General features: G+C 45.0%; 1 protein-coding gene across 1 annotated transcript; it reads right to left on the reverse strand.

Annotated features, from left to right (window-relative positions):
* Positions 1 to 702: 702 nt before the first annotated feature.
* On the reverse strand, positions 703 to 3,198 carry LOC122663937 (pentatricopeptide repeat-containing protein DOT4, chloroplastic-like). The gene has a single exon (XM_043859609.1). The coding sequence runs from the start codon at positions 3,136 to 3,138 to the stop codon at positions 1,252 to 1,254; it is 1,887 nt and encodes a 628-aa protein (XP_043715544.1). The 5' UTR covers positions 3,139 to 3,198; the 3' UTR covers positions 703 to 1,251.
* Between the last annotated feature and the right edge of the window lie 16,284 nt (positions 3,199 to 19,482).

Genomic DNA, 19,482 nt, shown 5'->3' on the forward strand with positions numbered 1-19,482 from the left:
AAGTCCAAGACCCATAGAACTCATATATGGGCCAAAATAAAGTCTTTTGAGGCCTAATTGAACAATCTGATGTTCTGAACTGCATCAGAAAACTTAAGTCACCACATGCCAATCCCTTCCCCTCATTCTCTTATGTCCCCTCTCCCCCCCCCTCCCCCCCAAAAACACACACAGACAAAAAAAAAATCTGGCAATCTAGGTGGAGGAAGCAGCAAGCAAGAGCTGCAATGAATCCTGAAATTAAAATTCACATGATTCTATATTATCCCATCTGATATGGTTTTCATAAGTTTCCGAAGTTGACTCACCTGCACCATTTAACAAGTTTGTAAATGCTAGTATATTGCTTACTGGTCTCAACAAATATCATTCTAATCAGCTTTGAGGTGAAAGCAGAACTAATGAATTCTAAAATTTCTCCATTTTTAACCTTTTTTCTTTTTTTGTTAGATAACAGAAAATATTTTATTGATGATAAAACTGTTAAAATACAGAATTCCACAAGTACAATAGACCCAAAGAATAAATTACATATGAAACAGCAGCCTTTTCCCTAATCCTCTAAAAGGAAAGAATTTCCATAACTCAAAGAACTATAAGCTCCAATTTTTTACCAATTTCTCCAAAGCAAAATATTTACTTTTTCATAACATTGGAACCTTGGGATTTTATGTAGATTCTGTATTCTATTGTAGGAAGTTCATGGTTTAAGGCTTTAACTTTAAGCACAGAAGCCACAAGTAAATAAATAATATGCAAGTTGTAACATTTTAAAAACTGAAGATAATTACTCACCAAAAAAATCACAGAAGACAGCAAATTCCAAAACATGTGGTTCTCTCCACCTCTTCAATCTGCAATTTGATAAATGTGATAGCTTTATGTAAGGAACACAAAGTAATTAATTCCAAACTAGTGAATTAGAAAAGTCGTAATTTGCACCAAACGGAAGGAATGACCAGTAATTCAAGTATGAGTATCAAATACGAACCATTATCGAAATTTTGCAAACAGTGGCCATCTAACACAATGGGATGCAGCTGGTGATCTTCAAGAATAACCTTTAGTGCACAGTGACAGTCATCGCAAAGTCCACCAATTCTTCGTGGTCTTCATAGTAGAACGTGACTCAGCAATAAGAAGAAGACAAACATAGACAACATACTGGTGACCTCAATGCATCCGTTTCCTACTCAAAGTTGTGCATAACAACTTCAGTTTTTGCAACACACCATGCATCTCTGACCTCATTTAGATTTTCAAGCTCTGCATAAAACTCAAAGGATCAATGATGTGACGTAACTGATTTCCAAAGGGCAAGGAGCAGACCGTATCATTAACATCAATCTGGCTCCACCCAGCTTCCTTCACCATTCCTCTCTCATTAATCAACCTTCTCATTGCCACTGCATCTGTCCATTTTCCAACAGATGTATATGTATTAGCCAATAATATGTAATTACCCGTGGTTTGAGGCTCCATAGCAAACAATTTCTTAGCTACAAACTCTCCAAGCTGAATATTGTGATGGGTTCTGCATGCACTAAGTAATGGTGCCCAAACTTGAGCCTTTTGTGCATGCAAAGGCATCTGTTGGATGGTTTTCAAAGCTAAGTTCAAGTACCCAGCTCGACCAAGAAGATCCACTAAACATGAATAATGTTCTATAGTAGGTTCTAATCCATAATCCCTCTGCATAATATGGAAGTACTTCAGACCATCTTCAACGAAGCCTGAATGGCTACAAGCTGATAACACAGTTGTGAATACAACTGCATCTGGCTTGATTCCCTCTTCTTTCTGCATGTTTAAGAAGAGATTTAAAGCTTCTTTTCCCCTCCCATGGATTGCATAACCATTTATCATGGAACTACAGACAGCTAGATCTTTGTTAGAGACCCTGTCAAATATTTCTTTTGCCCTCATTATGCTTCCACATTTGCAGTACATGTGAATTAATGCTGTCTGAAGGCGCAAGTCTGATTCCATCCCATTCAACTTAATATAACCCTCGACTTCTTCTCCCATGCTCAATGCCCCCAAATTAGCACAAGCTGAAAGTACAGTAGCTAATGTTACCCTATTCGGCCTAATGCTTGTCGTCAACAAATTCTTGAAAAGATTCAATGCTTCACTTGGATGCCCAGAGTAGACATATCCACCAATCATTGATGTCCATAGTACTACACTTTTTTTCTCCCCTACATCGAAAACCCTTTGAGCAGATATAAGATCACCACACTTTGCATACATGCTTATAAGAGAGTTTTGAATTGGTTCTTCATAATTGCACCCAGTTTTGAGAATCAGAGCATGGACCGAGGAAACTATTGATACTCTTCCCACTTGGAGACAACCAGAAGTAAGATGTATGAACACCACCGAGTCTAAACCAACCTCTTCTCGTCGCATCTGGTTGAAAATATAAAATCCTTTGGCAACATCCCCCCTATCCACATACCAGCTAATGATTGTCGTCCAGGAAACAACTGATTTCTCAGCCATCGAATAGAAGATAGAAAGAGCAGCATTGATATTACCACGCTGCACGTACATACTCATAATTGAATTAGAAAGGTGTAAATCAGAATCCAGACCAAGTTTAATACCGCAACAGTGTATCAATAAGTCATGCCAGATGGCAGAGCCCGAGGAAGAGCAACCAGAAACAATGCTCACAAAAGTGCTCAAGCTTGGTTGCAGACCGAGTACCTGCATTTGCTTCAACAACTTAAATGATTCTTTAATCAAAGAATAATTACAGTAGGTTGATATCATTGAATTCCAAGAAATCAAGCTTTTAACGGGCATTTCATCAAATATTTGACGGGAAGCAGCCAAATTTGAGCATTTGCCGTACATGTGGATCAAAGCTGTTTGTACAAAGAGGTCATTGTCGAAACCCATCAGTAATGTATGAGCATGTACCTTTGTACCATCTCTTAGCAAACCAAGTTTCCCACAGGCCTTTAAAATCAAAGGAAACGTGAAGTTACTCCCGCAAACCCCAAATTTAGACATCGACGAGTAAATTTCAAGTGTTTCTGTGAATAACCCATCTCTTGCAGATGTTCTAATCATCAAATTCCATAGGAATAACGGCCGTCTTGCGTTATAAACTAGGTGATGCAAGTGCATTGGTTACGGGAATTCTTTTCAAGTTTCTCTTTGGAGAAACAGAGACGCCGGCAAACAGATGCAAACAAAAAGATAAGACCGGTATCGAGGATGAGAAAAGTTAGGGTTGTTTATTTTATTTTATTTTATTTTTATGGAGGATGAAAAAACGATTTTGGTGTTTCCTGTGCTGGTGGCCCAAAAAAAAGGGAATCTAATGTTTGGATTCATTGGTCCAATTTTCTGTGCCAATGAAACAAACCGGGCTCTTTTCTGTGTTTGAAACAAAATTTTCAAAATAGCTTAAACCTTGTTTTGTAAATCTCAAAACGTTTTCTAGAGAAAAATTAGGCTCGAGTTAAAACAACTATTCCTGATAAAAATCCCTTCTAAGGCTTGAACAAAGAAGAGAACCAAGGCTCCACTCTCCATCGTCTTCTGCCTCTAGTTGTTACCACTTGCTACCTTTTTCTTTTTGGTATAATGCCTGCTACCTTTGTTCGAATGAAGGGAAAGAGAAGCCTGACATTATTCAACTCTCCATCGTCATACGGCTATGTTGGGAAATGTTCTACCAAAAAAAAAAAAAAGATGTTGGGAAATGTTTTTGTTCTAAGAATGTTTTCCTGTTTTTGTGCCGAAAGACTATTTTTCAGTTGTGAATGTGCGTGTAAACTTGTTCCAGAACTACTCTCAAAAATAAAAATAAAAAAAGTTGGCGTTTGATAAAACTTGTTCTGTAACAGTTTCATTAATTGTATCAACAATTATTGAAATGTCATTATCATCAAAATTAACCCAATTAAATTTAAAAATATATAAATGTCGTTTTCATCAATATCCTAACATAATATTACATACATGTCAATAACTATTCAACTACCTTAAAATAAGTTTTAAAGCTCACTACACAAGCCAAGTGGTATCAGTCTCCACCTTTGTTCAATCTAACTTTCTAACTTCATCAAAGACATCTTTTAACATCTTTGTATGACTCTCGCAGCCTCTAATTGCTCCTTTTAAGAATCCCTTGATAAAATCAGATGAGGATGGAGTAGGTGCAGATGTTGAGGTCTTAGGAACCTCAGATGAATATGTTGTTTGATCCTTTTTTTTTTTTTTTGTTGGTAACTATGTTGTTTGATCCTTGGAAGAACTTGATTGGGGCTTTTCTATCTATTTGAATAATTCATACCCTCAATTTTAACCTATATGGCAAATGATACATTGTTGTTAAAAATCAATGTGCAATTTTTATAATAATTTTCAATTAAGGAAAATAAAAGAGAAACAAATAGGTATTCATACTCCAGTAGAGAGTGGACCAGATTTGTCGTCCACTATTTTTTTTTTTGGATGTCCTGACTCTACACTGACCTTTTACCATAATTACATAACTTAAATTGGCCCACCCATATGAAAAATGATCATCCCTTCGTACATGTAGACACGTAATTTTGTCACCCCCTGACGATGATGACACGAGGAGATTCGGCATCTGTTGTTTCATACTTTGGTAAAATTCAGGTTTTGGGTTTAAAAATTGATCAAATTACGTTTACAGAAATTAAAAGAAAATATTTTCAAAAATGGATTTCGACATTGTGGATTAGTGTCATCCGTCCCTTGTATCGGACACTATGCTTTGGTGCGAGACCGGTGTGAATCGGTTTCCAATTCTTCCATACATTACATGGCCAGTGAGCCTATTTGTAGCAAATTTCTCAGCTAAGGCTGCGCTTGCACCTTGCATCATTGAAAAGTATTCGGAACAAGCTTTCCGACGATACATTGCACACCGATTTCTGACCATTGGTTTGGAAATTACTACTTTTGGAATGCCCCTAGGTTTGGTGGAATTTAGATTCTACTTCAAGCAATGGGAGGGTGCCACAGGCAAAAGGTTTTCTGGTCGGCAAACCAACTAACCGTATTGGTGATTGGGACTAATCCCATCCTTTCATATAGAATCATTGAATCTTGATGGTGAGTATTACAATCTTGATGGTTCGTTGCAATACTCACCTTCTACGATACACTTATCTAATACGATTATATTTCTATCCAAAAAAAAAATACAAAATCTAATACGATTATATGATCCGGATCCTTATATGAGACAACTTCATTCCAACTCTTTGTTATGCTAAATATCCTTCAACTAGCGTAGTGTGGCTGGAATGGAACAAGACACTTTGATCGGTCCTGGCAATCTAGGGTTCTACTCTTGCCCCGGTATTCCAAGGACTTCTCAAGGACAACAGACAAACAAATGACCCAGACAATGGATTAGAATTGCACTTGGATTACTTGTGGTGAACGATCTACAGTGCAAATCAAAAGGGTGCATAAAGCAAAACTAGGAAAACCTTAAGTTCACACCATCATGAAAGTAAAAGAAAACAATGCAAGAAAAGTAAAGACAAGTAAAAACTGCAGGTTTGTTATGTGTTTGATTGATGCCTTTTCCGTGCTCCCCTTGCTTATTTATATAGTAAGTATAACCACAAGAGATGGTTTCCTTGATTATCGGCCATAACTGTGCCATGTTCAGGCGACCACTCCTTCTCAGTTCAAACTGCAAAGAAACTGCCTGCTGCCTTGGCCGATGAAACTGCTTCTGACCGGAAGTGCCAAGATGCTATCGATCACCTCGCTTGGCCGGGCTGCCCTGTGGCCGAGGACCCCTTCTTGACCATGACAGAGTAGAGCGAAAACTGGGTGCAAACAATGCCCCTCACGAGTTCAGAGGTCGATTAAAGGAGCCCTCGGAACTCGTGCCTGCCCCAGTTTCGCTCAAAATATCTTCTGCCATGCCGTAATTTGACATGACTGTAACCACTGAAGAATCATTGGTACAGACATGTGGCCCAATCACGCTCTGGTGCTCACCCCTTTTGGGTTATCCTTATCGTTTCCCAAGGCAATCATAATTCCACTTTTGAGTTTCAAAAAAAAAGGGATGAAATCCCTTCTTAAACCCTCCAGCATTCTTGGTTGCGTGACAACCCTTCATCACCCCTCTCATCTTCTCTGCATCCTTAGACCGTCGTGTCTTCCAGCCTAATCCTTTTGCATCTTGAGGAAAATGGTCGTCAAAGAACATGCCGGCGACACCCAAACAGCCGTCAATAAGCTTGAGGCTAAACATGCCAGTCTGCACCCCGCTGTGAACCTTGAAGTGCTCATTCCGCGTTCCTACCACTTCGTGCTAGGCCCCATCTTTGAGGATCCTTCTGCCACTCAGTAACTTAAGAACTTCCCTGCTCACCCAGGCGAGAGCCTTTTATTCCATCAGGGCATCCCGACCACCCTGAAGTGCAAACCTGCTGTCATGAAGAGACACTGGGCCGTCAGTTACCCTGAATGGAACGATTGGGTGAAGAGGATGTTTGCCACCAAAGAGACGGTCTAGAAGGAGCTTGGCATCTATGACGCCGTTCTTATGTCCACCGTTCACTACCCTTATGATGCCGATTTTCTTCACGTTGTTCTCCACTTCTGGTCGCGCTCGACCAACTGCTTCCACTTTAGCTTCGGGATGATGGGGCCAACCCTTCTGGATATAGGGGCACTCGTAGGCCTGAAGTCCATCGGAGAGGAGATCAACGGCAGTTCCGATTGCTCCAGGGTTGACTGGGATCTGAATCTCACGAAAAATGCCAGCTACACCTCCTACCTCTCTTAGTTCCGGAAGCAAAGCGGCCCGGTAGGCCAGCAAGATATATGTTGCTTTTCTGTTGTCTTGGATCTGTCATTGCCTTATTTGTACTCGGGCAGACAAGACACCAAGGCCTACCTCGGCCTTGCAAATACTTTGGCAGCTGGCTGTTTCGTGAATCTTGCAGTGTTTGTTCTCTCCTCTCTGTATAGAGAATGCAATGATCTGGTTGAATCTAGCTTCATCCACGGCAGAGGCCCTTTCTGGGTCCTGCAATTGTCGCTGAGTGCCTACTTCCCAAAGTTCAGTCCAAACCCTCGGGCCGATGAGTTCTCGGTCGTTGGTTTTAAGCTACTCCGGCCACCCTTGTTGCACTCTCCCATGGAGTGCTTCGATCTCTTTTTCCATCTTAAAGATGACCGTCCCTCGGCCTCTTTTACTCCATTCCATTCTTCTAACAGTTTACCTGGCTGGCTTGGTGAAGCTATTGTTGATCTGGCCGCCCACGGGGATCTCTGGGGCTCCTGTCTGACTTGCCGAGACCTCCACTATGGAATGTTCCTTGAGCACAACAAGACCAATATGTGCAGTACGGAGCCATACAACCCTCAGTTTTTGGCCCATCAGTTCGGCCTCACACAAGCCATCCCAGTCCCCTATTACTTCTCAGTCTCAAATGGTGGCCCTGAGTGGCACCTCATAAAAGCTTATGATAGCATTGTAGATATGACCCTCTTAAGTGGCATAGCCCTCTATGCTTTTTGGTCGTGCTACTTTTCTCCTCTGCCTACGACCACCAAAAGTTTTGATGCATGGTGATCCCAATATTATTCTCGGTCCAGTGATGATGAGGCCGATACTTGGGAGGACCGTCTTTCTTCCACATCCGATCAGATTGATTCCAAGAGCTCAGGACTGTCGTTGAAGTCAAAGAAACGACCGACGTCAAACTAAGGTAATGCCTTTGGCAATCTCCACATGATTCCTTCCTTTTCCTGACTGCCTAAGCCTCTGTTAGTTGGTCTCTTACTACAAATGTAATGACTATAGACTCCGAAAAACTGAAGAAGAGGAAGATAAGAAAGGAAAAGGAAAAGCAAAAGGAAAGAAACAGCAAGCCCCCAAGCGGACTCGCCAGGAAACGACCAAGACCAAGAAGGCGGAGAGTAAGGAAGCCATTGACAGTGAGGACTAGGTCCCACTAAAAACTGTGATCACCCACCACTCGCAGCTTAGACCTGATCCTCGGACGAGTCAGTCAAAAGTGAAAAAGCAACAAGATTAAGAGGCCGACAAAGCCATCCTATCCAGGCTTTCTCAATTAAGTTCAAGCAAGTCTACCTCTTCCACCCTTAAGTTTGGCGCACCAAAGGACCCTTTTGTGCCAGTTGTCTCACTTTCCACTCCAGTCAAACAAGACTCCAGCTCGGTCTCCCTTATGAAGTCCATTAGGGGAAAAAGTCCACTCGCTCCACGAGAACTTCCAATGTCAGCCGCTTCTCACTCGTCTCCTGCCAAAATAGATCTCTGTATTGCCTCCCCCATGAAGAGTACCGGGGAAAGAAGCCCGATGAAGCTAGTCCTACCATTGTCGGGGTCGACCGTCGCTGTACCTGAAGCTGTCACCCCCTCGCTGTAGTTGCACCTAGCCCCGTCAAGCTTGCGGAAATAGAGACTGCAGTTCCGCAAATAGCCCCATCCTCAGAAAAGCAATCGCCTCCGTTGCCTTCCATCCAAGAAGAAGAAGAAGGCAGAGCCATGCCTCCAATGAGGCCTGCTTTGTAGGTACATCTTTCGTCCTTGTCTCAGGCATAGCCATATGATTGGAGCCCTTTTGACCTTCAAACTTTATTGCAGAAAGAAAAAGAAGAAGACTCAGTAGCGCTGCTATTGGATTCCCTGGACAACCTCCTTGTCGTAGGTTCTCCTGCCGCCCTTACTGCCGAAGAAGCTAAACTCACACCGCTAGGTATGCCTGAGATTGCAGAGCATGGAGAACCATGGGCGAAAACAACCTCCTCTCAGTGGAACAAATTCTCACCCAGAACAAGGCTGAGCCCATGAATGATGCGAACTGTAGCTCAAAGCTACACAGAACTCCTATGCCTGGTAGCCAATAGTCTGCCCCTGCATTCCAAGCACTAAGGATGAAGGGGACAACTCAAGCCTAAGAGCTGAGAAAAAGGTTCAACTTATAACCCTCTCGACCAAGCTGCGAGGATACCAGCAAGAGGTGGTCGATCTCGAGGCTGAGCTAGCTGACCTAGAGCGTCGCAGGAAGGCTGTGTCCGAGAAACTAGAGTGGGTCAAGGCTGCTCTGGCTACTGGGGTCTCCTCAACCACTACTGAAAAGGAAGTCTACTGCATTATCTTGTCGACGGGGGAGAAGCTCCCACGCCAAGCCTTTGCTCGATCAGAGATTGATAAGGTCGAGAAGCTGCTGGAGCAGGTTCGAGGAGATTTGGAGGGCAAATCGGGAACCGCATGACATCGTAGGGAACTCTCTCTTTCTTGGCTGATCTTTGATGATCTGGCCCTTGGTACCTGTTATTTTATGATGGTCGATGTGTCTCGGCTCGAACAAATCTTTTTTTTTCTTTTTTTTGTGTGGCTGGTTCTCGGCCTTGGATCATTTTGCAACCTCCCACATTATTGGGTGGTATTTTTTCAAATACTTGTCATTCAACGGCCTTAGCTGCACTTGGCCATCCACTGTTCTCAAGTGATACACCCCACCCTTTAAGACCTGATGCACAACGAACAGGCCTTCCCAGGTAGGCGACCACTTCCCAAATTTGGGATCCTTATGCCCAATTGGTAACACGACCTTCAAAACTAGCTTTGACTCAGCGACGCCTTAGGCATGATCGTTTTATTATAGGCCTTAGCCACTTTGGCCTTTTGAGCCTGTACCCGGTCGAGGGCCAACAAACATTCTTTGTCCAAATCATTAAGCTCAGCCATCATGGAGTCCTTATATTGATTGGGGGACATCTCGTATTATCTTGCCACCCGTAGGGACTTAACGGTCACTTCCATAGGCAAGATGACATCATGACCAAAGGTTAGTGCATAGGGGGTTGTACCTATCGTTGTCCTCTTTAAGGTCCTGAAAGGTCAAAGAACTTCTGACAGCATCTCCGCCCAAGACCTTGGGTTGTCATCGATGACTTTGGACAAATTTGCCTTTATAACTTTATTACTTGCCTCGGCTTGACCATTTTCTTGCGTACAGTAGGGCATCGAGAAGGTAACGGTCATGTCGTACTCCTGGGAAAACTGAGACACTTCCCCCCCTGAGAAAACCGACCCATTATCACAGGTGAGGGTCCCAGGCAGGCCGAAGTGGTGTATTATCTCATGCTTCACAAACCTTATCACGTCGGCCTGGCTAACCAACTTCATTGGCACAGCTTCCACCCACTTGGTAAAGTAGTCGGTTTTCATGATAACGAATGCATGCCCCTACGCCGATGGGGGAGTAACCTTCCCAATCAGATCGAGAGCCCATCCTTTGAACAGCTAAGGCTTGATGATGGGATGAAACTGTGTCGCAGGCACTCCTTGCATGGGCGCATACTTGATGCAGTCCTGTAAGATGGTCGGCCAATAATAGCCATGACGCCTAAGCAGCCATCTCATCTTAATTCCAGCCTGTTGGGAGCCACAAATCCCCTCGTGTGCTTCGGCCACGATGAGCATAGACTCATTCAATCCTAAGCACTTGAGTAGGAGATCTTCCTGACCCCACTTAAACAACTCTTCTCCAAGTAGGAGATAATTCAATGCATGATATCTCGTCTTTCGGTCTACTTTAGCATTAGGATTCTGGAGGTAATGAATGATCAGGGACCTCCAATCTGGCCGAACCTCATCCAAATTCCCCACCTCAAACGCTTCTTCCTCCAAGATGGACGAGAAAGTCTTCCTCTGGATGATGAACACCTTCTCCACTTCTCCCTTCGAGAACGAAACACTTGAAGCGGCTTGGGCAAGGCTGTTCGCTACACTGTTCACTGCTCGTGGGACATGCTTGATTGTGTTGTCATCAAACTTGCCCAAACACTGCTGAGCCAGAGATAAATATGGGAGCAAGGTCTGACTCTCACAATGGTACTCCTTGGCCAGATGCCTGATGACTAATTGGGAATCACCAATGACTTCAACATTCTGGGCTCCCATCGTATTGAGGGCCCTAAGGCCGATTATCAAGGCCGATTACTCAGCTTGATTGTTTGTGCACGAAAAACAAAGTTGGAAAGTAAGGTGGGTCTCAATGCCAATGGGGGACACCAACACTATCCCTGCCCGTGCTGAGGCATTAGTCCTGGATCCATCAAAGAATAATTCCAGGCGTCTGTGCAATGGCATTCACCCTATCGCTCACACTTGCCTCCCCTAACTCCAATGGGGGATGTACTACAAGAAAATCAGCTAAGGCCTGGCCTTTGACCGATTTTTGGGGCACATACTGGAGTGAGAACTCCGTTAAGGCTATCATCCATTTCCCTATCCGCCCCCTTATAATCGGTTTAGAAAGCATATACTTAATGACATCTATTTAACAGAGAACTAACACCGTCGTGGGTAATAAGTAATACCTGAATTTGGTGCAGGCGACGTACAACGCCAAGCAAAGCTTCTCAATAGGCACGTACTTCCTTTCCACATCGGTCAGGGCATGACTTAAGTAATAAACAGCATATTCAACATAGGGGGCTCGATCAAATAGGGTTTAAGCTCTTCAAAAGCCTGCTGATGCTCAGCTCCCCAACGGAACTCGTCGCTTGACCAAAGTTGTAACAACGGAGAAAAAATCCTAACCCGACCAGCGGAGTTAGAAATAAACCTCCTGAGGAAGTTGATCTACCCTAAGAACTTCTGGAGTTCCTACTTGTTCCTAGGAGCTGGCGTCTACATGATTGCCTTAGTCTTATTCTTATCGACCTCAATTCATTTCTGGTGAATGAGAAAGCCAAGGAAATTCCCTGCTGACACCCCGAAAGCACACTTAAGGGGATTCATCTTGAGGTCGTGGTGCCTCATGCGCTCAAAGGATCTCCAGAGATGCTCGAGAGGCTCCTCCTGACTCATTGACTTGACCACGACATTATCAATGTACACCTCTAAGAAATGGCCAATTATGTCATGGAAAATGAGGTTCATTCCCCTTTGGTATGTGGCCCCAGCATTCTTCAGGCTAAAAGGCATTATGACCCACTCAAACGTCCCAATAGCTCCAGGGCATCTAAAGGCCATTTTGGACACATCCTCTTTGGAAATAAATATTTGATTGTACCCTAAGTGCCCATCCATAAATGATAGGATCTGATGCTTTGCGGCTGAGTCGACCAGCATGTCCGCCATCAGCATTGGATACTCGTCCTTGGGAGTCAAGGCATTCAGGTCTCGGAAGTCTATACAGACTCTCAACTTCCCATTCTTCTTAAGGACAGGGACGACATTTGCCAGCCACTGGACATAGCGAGTTGGCCAAATAAACCCTACCTTAAGAAGCCTCTCAATCTTGTCCTTAATCTTTGCCACAACCTCAGGCACCATGCGCCTAGGGAGTTGTTTGACTAGTTTACACCCTTGCAAGATAGGTGAACGGTGCTCGATAAGACTCCAGTCTAAACCAGGCAATTCGGTATAGTTCCAAGCAAAACAATCCTTATATTCCATTAACAAGTTTACAATTGACACCCAGAAACTTGGAGCGAGTAGGCCACTAACAAATGTTGGCCTCTTGACATCCCCAGAGCCTAAATTAATTTCCTCGATAGGATCTTGGACTTCAGCCAACATCTCCTCCATCTTGGGTGGCACCGGCCGGAGATGTTTCAACTCCAATCCACGGCCCGAGCCTTCACCGTCTGTAGAGCACTCGACCATATAGGCCTAAGCCGGCACCAAACATTGTTTCAAGTTGTAGAGACCCAGCCTCTTTCTCATATCTATCGCTACGCCTTCCTTCTTAGAACTTCTATCCTTCAAACTTCATTTTACTCAATGTAGGCCCGTCGACACCTGAAGGCCTAAAGAACCCAGAAAGGGCATAGCTCAACTGCTCAGCATCTTTGGCCATTGTCGAGGCCGTTGCCATTGCTGTCGATCTTCCATCCTCTTCCTGATCAACGAACGTAATGGTGGTAATCACTCCACCGTAGAGCCTAGCCTCCGCGTGGTTCATGTTGATGAGGAAAGGCCTGCTGTCAACACTTACCCACTTGATCTTTCCTTTGTCATTCTAGAAGACCAACAACTAGTGGAGAGACGATAGGATGCAGCTATTGGCGTGGATCCAATCTCGTCCCAGCAAAGCATTATAATTGGCATCAACGTACATAACGAAGAAGGCGGTTAAGGATTCCTTGCCCCCATTCCTGAGATTAATTGGGAGTATCCCTTTAGGTTTGGAAGCTCCAGCTAGAAAGTTGGTGACTGAGATGTCTGCCGACAGGAGCTTGGTCTCGTCATGGCCTAAACACTTCATCATCCTTGAGGGGAGTATGTTAACCGCAACTCCGTTATTGACCAAAACTCGCGAGATAGACAGCCCATTCATCTAGACGTTGATATACAAAGGTTTCAAATGTTGTGTCATCTCTTTACTAGGCTTCTCGAAACTCACATTCGACTGGGTGGACTGTTGCCCCTTAACCGTTGCCCCTGAGTCGGTCACACCGATCGTCAACAATCCATGAGGAGCGGGGCTTTCCGCTACACTCTCGGGGTCAACACCCATGATCATAGGACCGCCATCTTCCTCCTCAAACTCTTCGCCAACGACATCCACGACCTCATAACTTGACTGGTACATCTGTGGTATCACATAAACCATGTTGGCCGAGGCCTTGAATGGGACTGGGGTCTTCATCAAAATTATATCGATCATCATGGTCTAGATGTACCATTGAAGCTCAGAATCATCGGTATACTCCTGTTCTGAATAGTTGGAAGTCCCTCTCTCCAGGGAAGATGGCTCAGACTTAGCCAACCCCTTTTCTTCTCCTACCGAGGCAAGATTCCCTGAGGCTAGCTACTGATCTACCTTGAAACTCACTTCAAATTCTTTGCGTAAAGCTGCAGGCTTAGTCTCGGTCAATATCTTCTCTTTCCCCTTTAAAAGGGGCTTGACCGTCTGTTGGCTGCTTCCTTTGCCAGCCTTTGGTCGACCCATGGAAAGTTAGGTTTCCCCATGGTCATCCCTCTCCTTTGGGAGCCTGCGTATCTGGCGCCTCCGCTCCTCCCTTGTTGGGAGAGCATCCTCTCAGTCAGGCGGCCCCTCAAGCTGGTGATGTACCGTAGCTTGCTGCCTCTGCCGTCTAGGTTTTTGGGTTATGGTCATCCTCCTCTCTTGGTCAAAATGGAACTTTGGATGTCTCGCCACATTCCAATGATAATCCCTCTCGGCCCTCGATCGGGGAATCACCATCCTGGGTGGATAGCGCGTGGAGAACCCTCTTGGTGGGCCCTCTCATGCTTCCTGCTCTGGTATGGTAACAACAGATTACAGACGTGTCAGTGCCAATACTGACGGCATTGCCACTCGATCTTTGGCTGATGGCTGCATCCATGGCCTTCTCTTCAGTCTGTCGGTTAACTGACGGTCTGGATCTTCTTCCACGAGTTGTCTTTCTGTCCCTATTTTCGATTGCCGTAGGGGCTCCCTTGATCGTCCACGGTTAAATGCAGTGATAAGATGTCTCGGCCTGATCTGTCTGGTAGTTCCTGCAAGCCGTACAAGCTTTGCCTCTCTACCACTTGGTTGATCATCCACTGAAGGAGCGCTCGACTCTGCCTGAGGCCTATTCTTGTACAGTTTCTTGTAATGAACATAAACCCCCCATTGAAAACGCTGGTCTGGTAACGGTTCAATGGCCTCTAGGTCGACTCCTTTCTTCTTCTCCTCGGACAAATGCTAGAGAAGCTTTAATGTGACTAATGGCTCTTTCCTCTTGAGCAGGCGCAGCTTTGACAGGTCAGCATCCACCATATTGACCTGCAGGAAAGGGTTCTCGTCGACCAACATGATGCCTTTCCCCTTGTTTGGGAACTTCAGGTTCCCATCGTTAATAGCTTTCTGCAATGCCATGCGCAAGACAATACAACCATTAGTATTATGAGTAAAGGAGTTCTGCTACTTATAATACATTTTCCCCTTAATCTCCTCGGCCGAAGGTATTTGATGTCCTTTCCAACAGCTTGATCTGCTTGTCATTAAGGTGGTGGTCAAAAATCAACTCGGCCTTGGATATATCGTAAGAATATCGAGTCCTACTATCCAGATTCCTGGCCGTAGTCGGCTTTGACGTTGGGCTTGCCCCTGTGCGCTCGGCCATGGGAGACAGAGCCTTGCACACGTAGGGCTTCCCTGAGACTATCTTGGCAATGCTAACCTTGCATTCCTCATCGACCTCAAAGTCTGAAAAGTTAACTGAACTGGGGGTAGTGGCCCCCATGATTACCAAAGCCAGTTGTTTATAGTAAGTCCCTGAGGACGAGGCCTTTCGGTCTTCCTCCTTCAGGAGTAACTCGTAGCTGGTTGCCTAGGCTATGAGCTGACCGAGGTCTGGGAACTCCTAACCAGGAAAACGCTTTCGCAATTCGAAGGAAGGCCCGCCTAGGGCTATCTTAACAAATTCTAGCTCTTGCAAAACAGTCGGGCACTTGTATCGTGCTAACTTGAATCTATTAACAAACTTTACGGCTGACTCATCAGGCAATTCGCACATGCGTGCCAAATCCGCTATGGAGACGAGGAGGTCAATCCGGTAAAACTGGGGGTGGAACTGATCCTCCATCTCATGCCAAGTTTGAATCGAGTCAGCCGATAAATTAATGTACCAAGTAAACGCTGAACCGGTCAGGGAATTTGGGAACAACCTAAGCTTCATGACTTCGTTAGCCCCTAAACTTTGACACTGGGCAACAAACCTCGCTATGTGCTCGATAATAGACATATTGTCTTCCCTCAAGAATTTAGCGAACTGTAGAATTTTCTGAGTATACCTAAAGTCCAATTGGTCATAATGCTCTGGGTAAGGCTTTCTATACACCGGCCAGGTAATAGGCCGAAACAAGGGATTAATCTGCTCTTGGATCAATTGAGTCAAATCCTCTTGGTTAACAAGTACATGATTGGCCTGCTCCGCAACCACTGGCTGCTTCGGTCAGACCTCTGCCTGCCCCTTATTGGGAGGTGGAGGAAAATGACCAACATATGGCCATTCTGGCTCTGGCAGATTCATCCTGGGCAACGTCGGGCTTTGATAAAAACATGTAATCACACGGCCAACGCGCTCTCCTCCTTCAGCTTGGAGTCCTACTGTTGGACCAACTGTGGTGACCGACAAGGCCGGGTTCCCGATCTACAATGCCAGTCTAGTAGCTCCATTCTGGGGGAGTGAGGTCCTAACCACTGTGTCGCTTGGTCGTGTCGACTGGCTGGACGAACTTCCTGCCTGACTGAAAACACCGGGATAAGCCCCCTGAGCCGCTGACATGTCGGCTCATGTTCCTACCGCGCTGCCAACTTGAACAGCTGGGGTTTGACCGATACGGAGTTGGGTAACCTGAGGTGGCAGCTGTTGGGCTAGAAACATCGTAACCAACTCTTCGAAATGGGCATGGGTGCCATTATAAGCCTGGGCCATGGAAGCCATGATGGCTTTCATGTCCTCTATCCCCGATTGCAAGCACCCTTGTGTTTCAGCAGCCGTGGGGGCCTGCCCTTGCAACAATGCATCCATGAAAGGAGGTACAACAGCGTCCAACTATTGTTCACCTTACGCGAGCTCATCAGCATTTCCATCGTCAGACTCATCCGTACTGCTATCCTTATTACGTTGACTTACTCTGGTCTTAACCACCATCGCTATCGAGTGTCTCACTGGGTATGCCAAAAATGTTATGCTAAAAATCCTTTAACCAGCGTAGTGTGGTTGGAATGGAACAAGACACTTTGATCAATCGTGGTCGTCTAGGGTTCTACTCGTGCCCTGGTATTCCGAGGACTTCTCAAGGACAACAAACAGACAAATGACCCAGACAATGAATTAGAATTGCACTTGGATTACTTGTCGTGAATGATCTACAGTGCAAAGCAAAAGGGTGAATAAAGAAAAACTAGGAAAACCTTAAGTTCACACCATCATGAAAGTAAAAGAAAATGCAAGGAAAGTAAAGATAAGTAAAAACTGCAGGTTTGTTATGTATTTAATTGATGCCTCTTCCGTGCTCCCCTTACTTATTTATATAGTAAGTATAACCGCAAGAGACAGTTTCCTTGATTATCAGCCATAACTATGCCATGTTCAGGCGACTACTCCTTCTCAGTTCAAACTGCCCACTGCCTTGGCCGATGAAACTGCTTTTGACTGGAAGTGCCAAGATGCTATCACTCACCTTGCTTGGCCGGCTGCCCTATGGCCGAGGACCCCTTCCTGACTGTGACAGAGTAGAGCAAAAACTGGGTGAAAACACTCTTCAGCCTCGTAAAGCTTCAGCCATGGCATCGACTACAATGCCTTCAACCCTTTATCATTAGCCTCTCTCTATCTTTGACCTCGAGAGGAATCGCCATTGCAACCATTTACAGCTTCCTCCTCAAGTCTCTAATCTTCCATTCATCCCAAGCACATTCTCACCTTCTCAAGTCTCTAATCTCCCATACTCCCTTCAAAAGTTCAGATCGAGGAAAGCCCTAGTTTGCTACTTCCAAGTCCTGCGGCAAAACCACTTAAGCTCTCGTTTGCAAGCCATTTCGTATATGATCTCTCTCTCTCTTGATGCAAATAATGAAATTCTGGATTTCTTTTTCCTTTTCGTACTAAACAATTTGGGGATGTAAGGACCGTGGTCCTCGGGACGAGGGTTCCTCAGCCTTATGGCGACAAGGATTGGCTTCGATGAATAATGACATATCGTGCTGACATATCATCATGGGGATTGGGATCATATTTCATAAAGAAATGGAGTCGCCACCTAGGATTAGGGCCTAGGATCCAATGGGTGTAGCCCCATCCTGGATTAGCGGAAAGGGCTACGTGATTCCATATGGTCTGGCCAGAGATTCAGGGTAAGTAGCAGGTTATGAGAATGGGAAGGTGTTAGGCACCCACCTCGCCCTGATAAACGGGTCTTTAAACTAGTTGCTTGTTTTTGAATATTCTCCCTTAATAATATATCCCATACTAACATGCAAGGCTAAGCTATGATGCACTAATCATGATAAAGAAAGGAAAATCATTTACTATGTACACTAAGTCGAGTTACTTTAATTATCTACATTATGCCTAAAATAAGAAGAAGGAAAGAAACAGATATCTGTTAAGAAATACAAGAAATAAATGAAAATATACCAAATACGAAATATGTGATGTCCCACGGCTCAGGTGGAGATGGACGGTCGGCTGGCCTCTCTCTTATCGGATAGAGTAAGGACTATGAGATGGGTTTTATTACTCAGACTTTGGGCAGAGTAATGGTTATATAAGGGGTTCTCGCTATCTGCATACAGACAGAATAACGGCTATAAAAGGAGGCTTTTGTTATCCGCATGTGTTGGCGATAGAACTCCCAAGCACTCACACGCGGGGATACGCACAAGGTGCGAATAGTGTGGGCATGCCAGAACCTTTGCGCAGGTTCAAACGAGGTCTAGAACAGCCTGATCTGACTCCTTACTAGGCTACTAGGTTTCCCTCTTGCCTGAGTAGCTCAAAGGTATTTTGGGTTAAGCCAACAACTACAGACTGCAGCCCGAGCTACTATTGCTCAAATAAAAAGGGAAAGAACTTTGAGACACAAACAACAATGAACTGAAATAGTAAATGTATTAACCAATTATACCAAATACAAGTGTGAGCCTTGCGCATACACCCCTGCTGTCCTTAGTATGTGACCGTACATTCCCTTTAGCCTCAAGTGACAAAAAGCAATAAAGAAATGCAGAGCAAAACAAGTAAAGGTAAAACGTAAAACGAGTAGAGACAAAATGCTGGTTGTCAGATGTATTGTGTGTATCCTTTTCTCAGCTCTGTCGTCCTCCTTATAAGGATAGGCACCTGCAGTAATCAGCTCATACAACCACTCCCATCAGGGCCACCCTTCTCGGTTCATGGTCCTTCACCCCTCAATTAGGTGCTACCACATGTACCACCAGCCCGTTCTGCCTCCAACTACTGAGGCTGTGGTGGGTCCCACCGATATCGCCCTTACATTCTTCGCGAGACGTGGCTCTATGTCCGGTACCATTTGTGCCCCTGACACGTGGGCCACCCCCTAACTGTCAGGGTCTCGCCACGTTCTGGTATTCTCCCCTGTTCTCGGTCCAATGACGATGGCCCAGCCTTGGTTCCCTCCTGGCCCACCCTAACCAGAACCAGGTGGTTTGGGCCACAAACAATGCCCCTCACAACCTCCCTGAGCGACGCCACGTGGCCCAAGCTCTGGGGGGTTGTGGTCGAAACGTTGGTCACCTTCAGCTGCCCTGCCGCGCGAAAACCTCTTCGTCGCTTCATCTTCTGGGGCCGTTAGGGTTTTGAATTTCAAACCCTGGCACCATAATGATGGCACAATTTCTAGCTCCCCATTAAACCTTCGCCAATTTTTGAGGGCTCAACGAACTCCTCACCCTCTTCTTCTTCTCTTCGTGTTGCTCTTCTCAGTATTGCTCCCTTGCTCACCTCCGCTTGCCA

The sequence above is a fragment of the Telopea speciosissima genome, chromosome 6 (assembly GCF_018873765.1).
Source record: "Telopea speciosissima isolate NSW1024214 ecotype Mountain lineage chromosome 6, Tspe_v1, whole genome shotgun sequence".
NCBI lineage: Eukaryota > Viridiplantae > Streptophyta > Magnoliopsida > Proteales > Proteaceae > Telopea > Telopea speciosissima.

What these genes read in the sequence shown, in the direction of transcription:
- LOC122663937 (XM_043859609.1), bottom strand. Translation starts at nt 3,138, where the DNA reads ATGCACTTGCATCACCTAGTTTATAACGCAAGACGGCCGTTATTCCTA.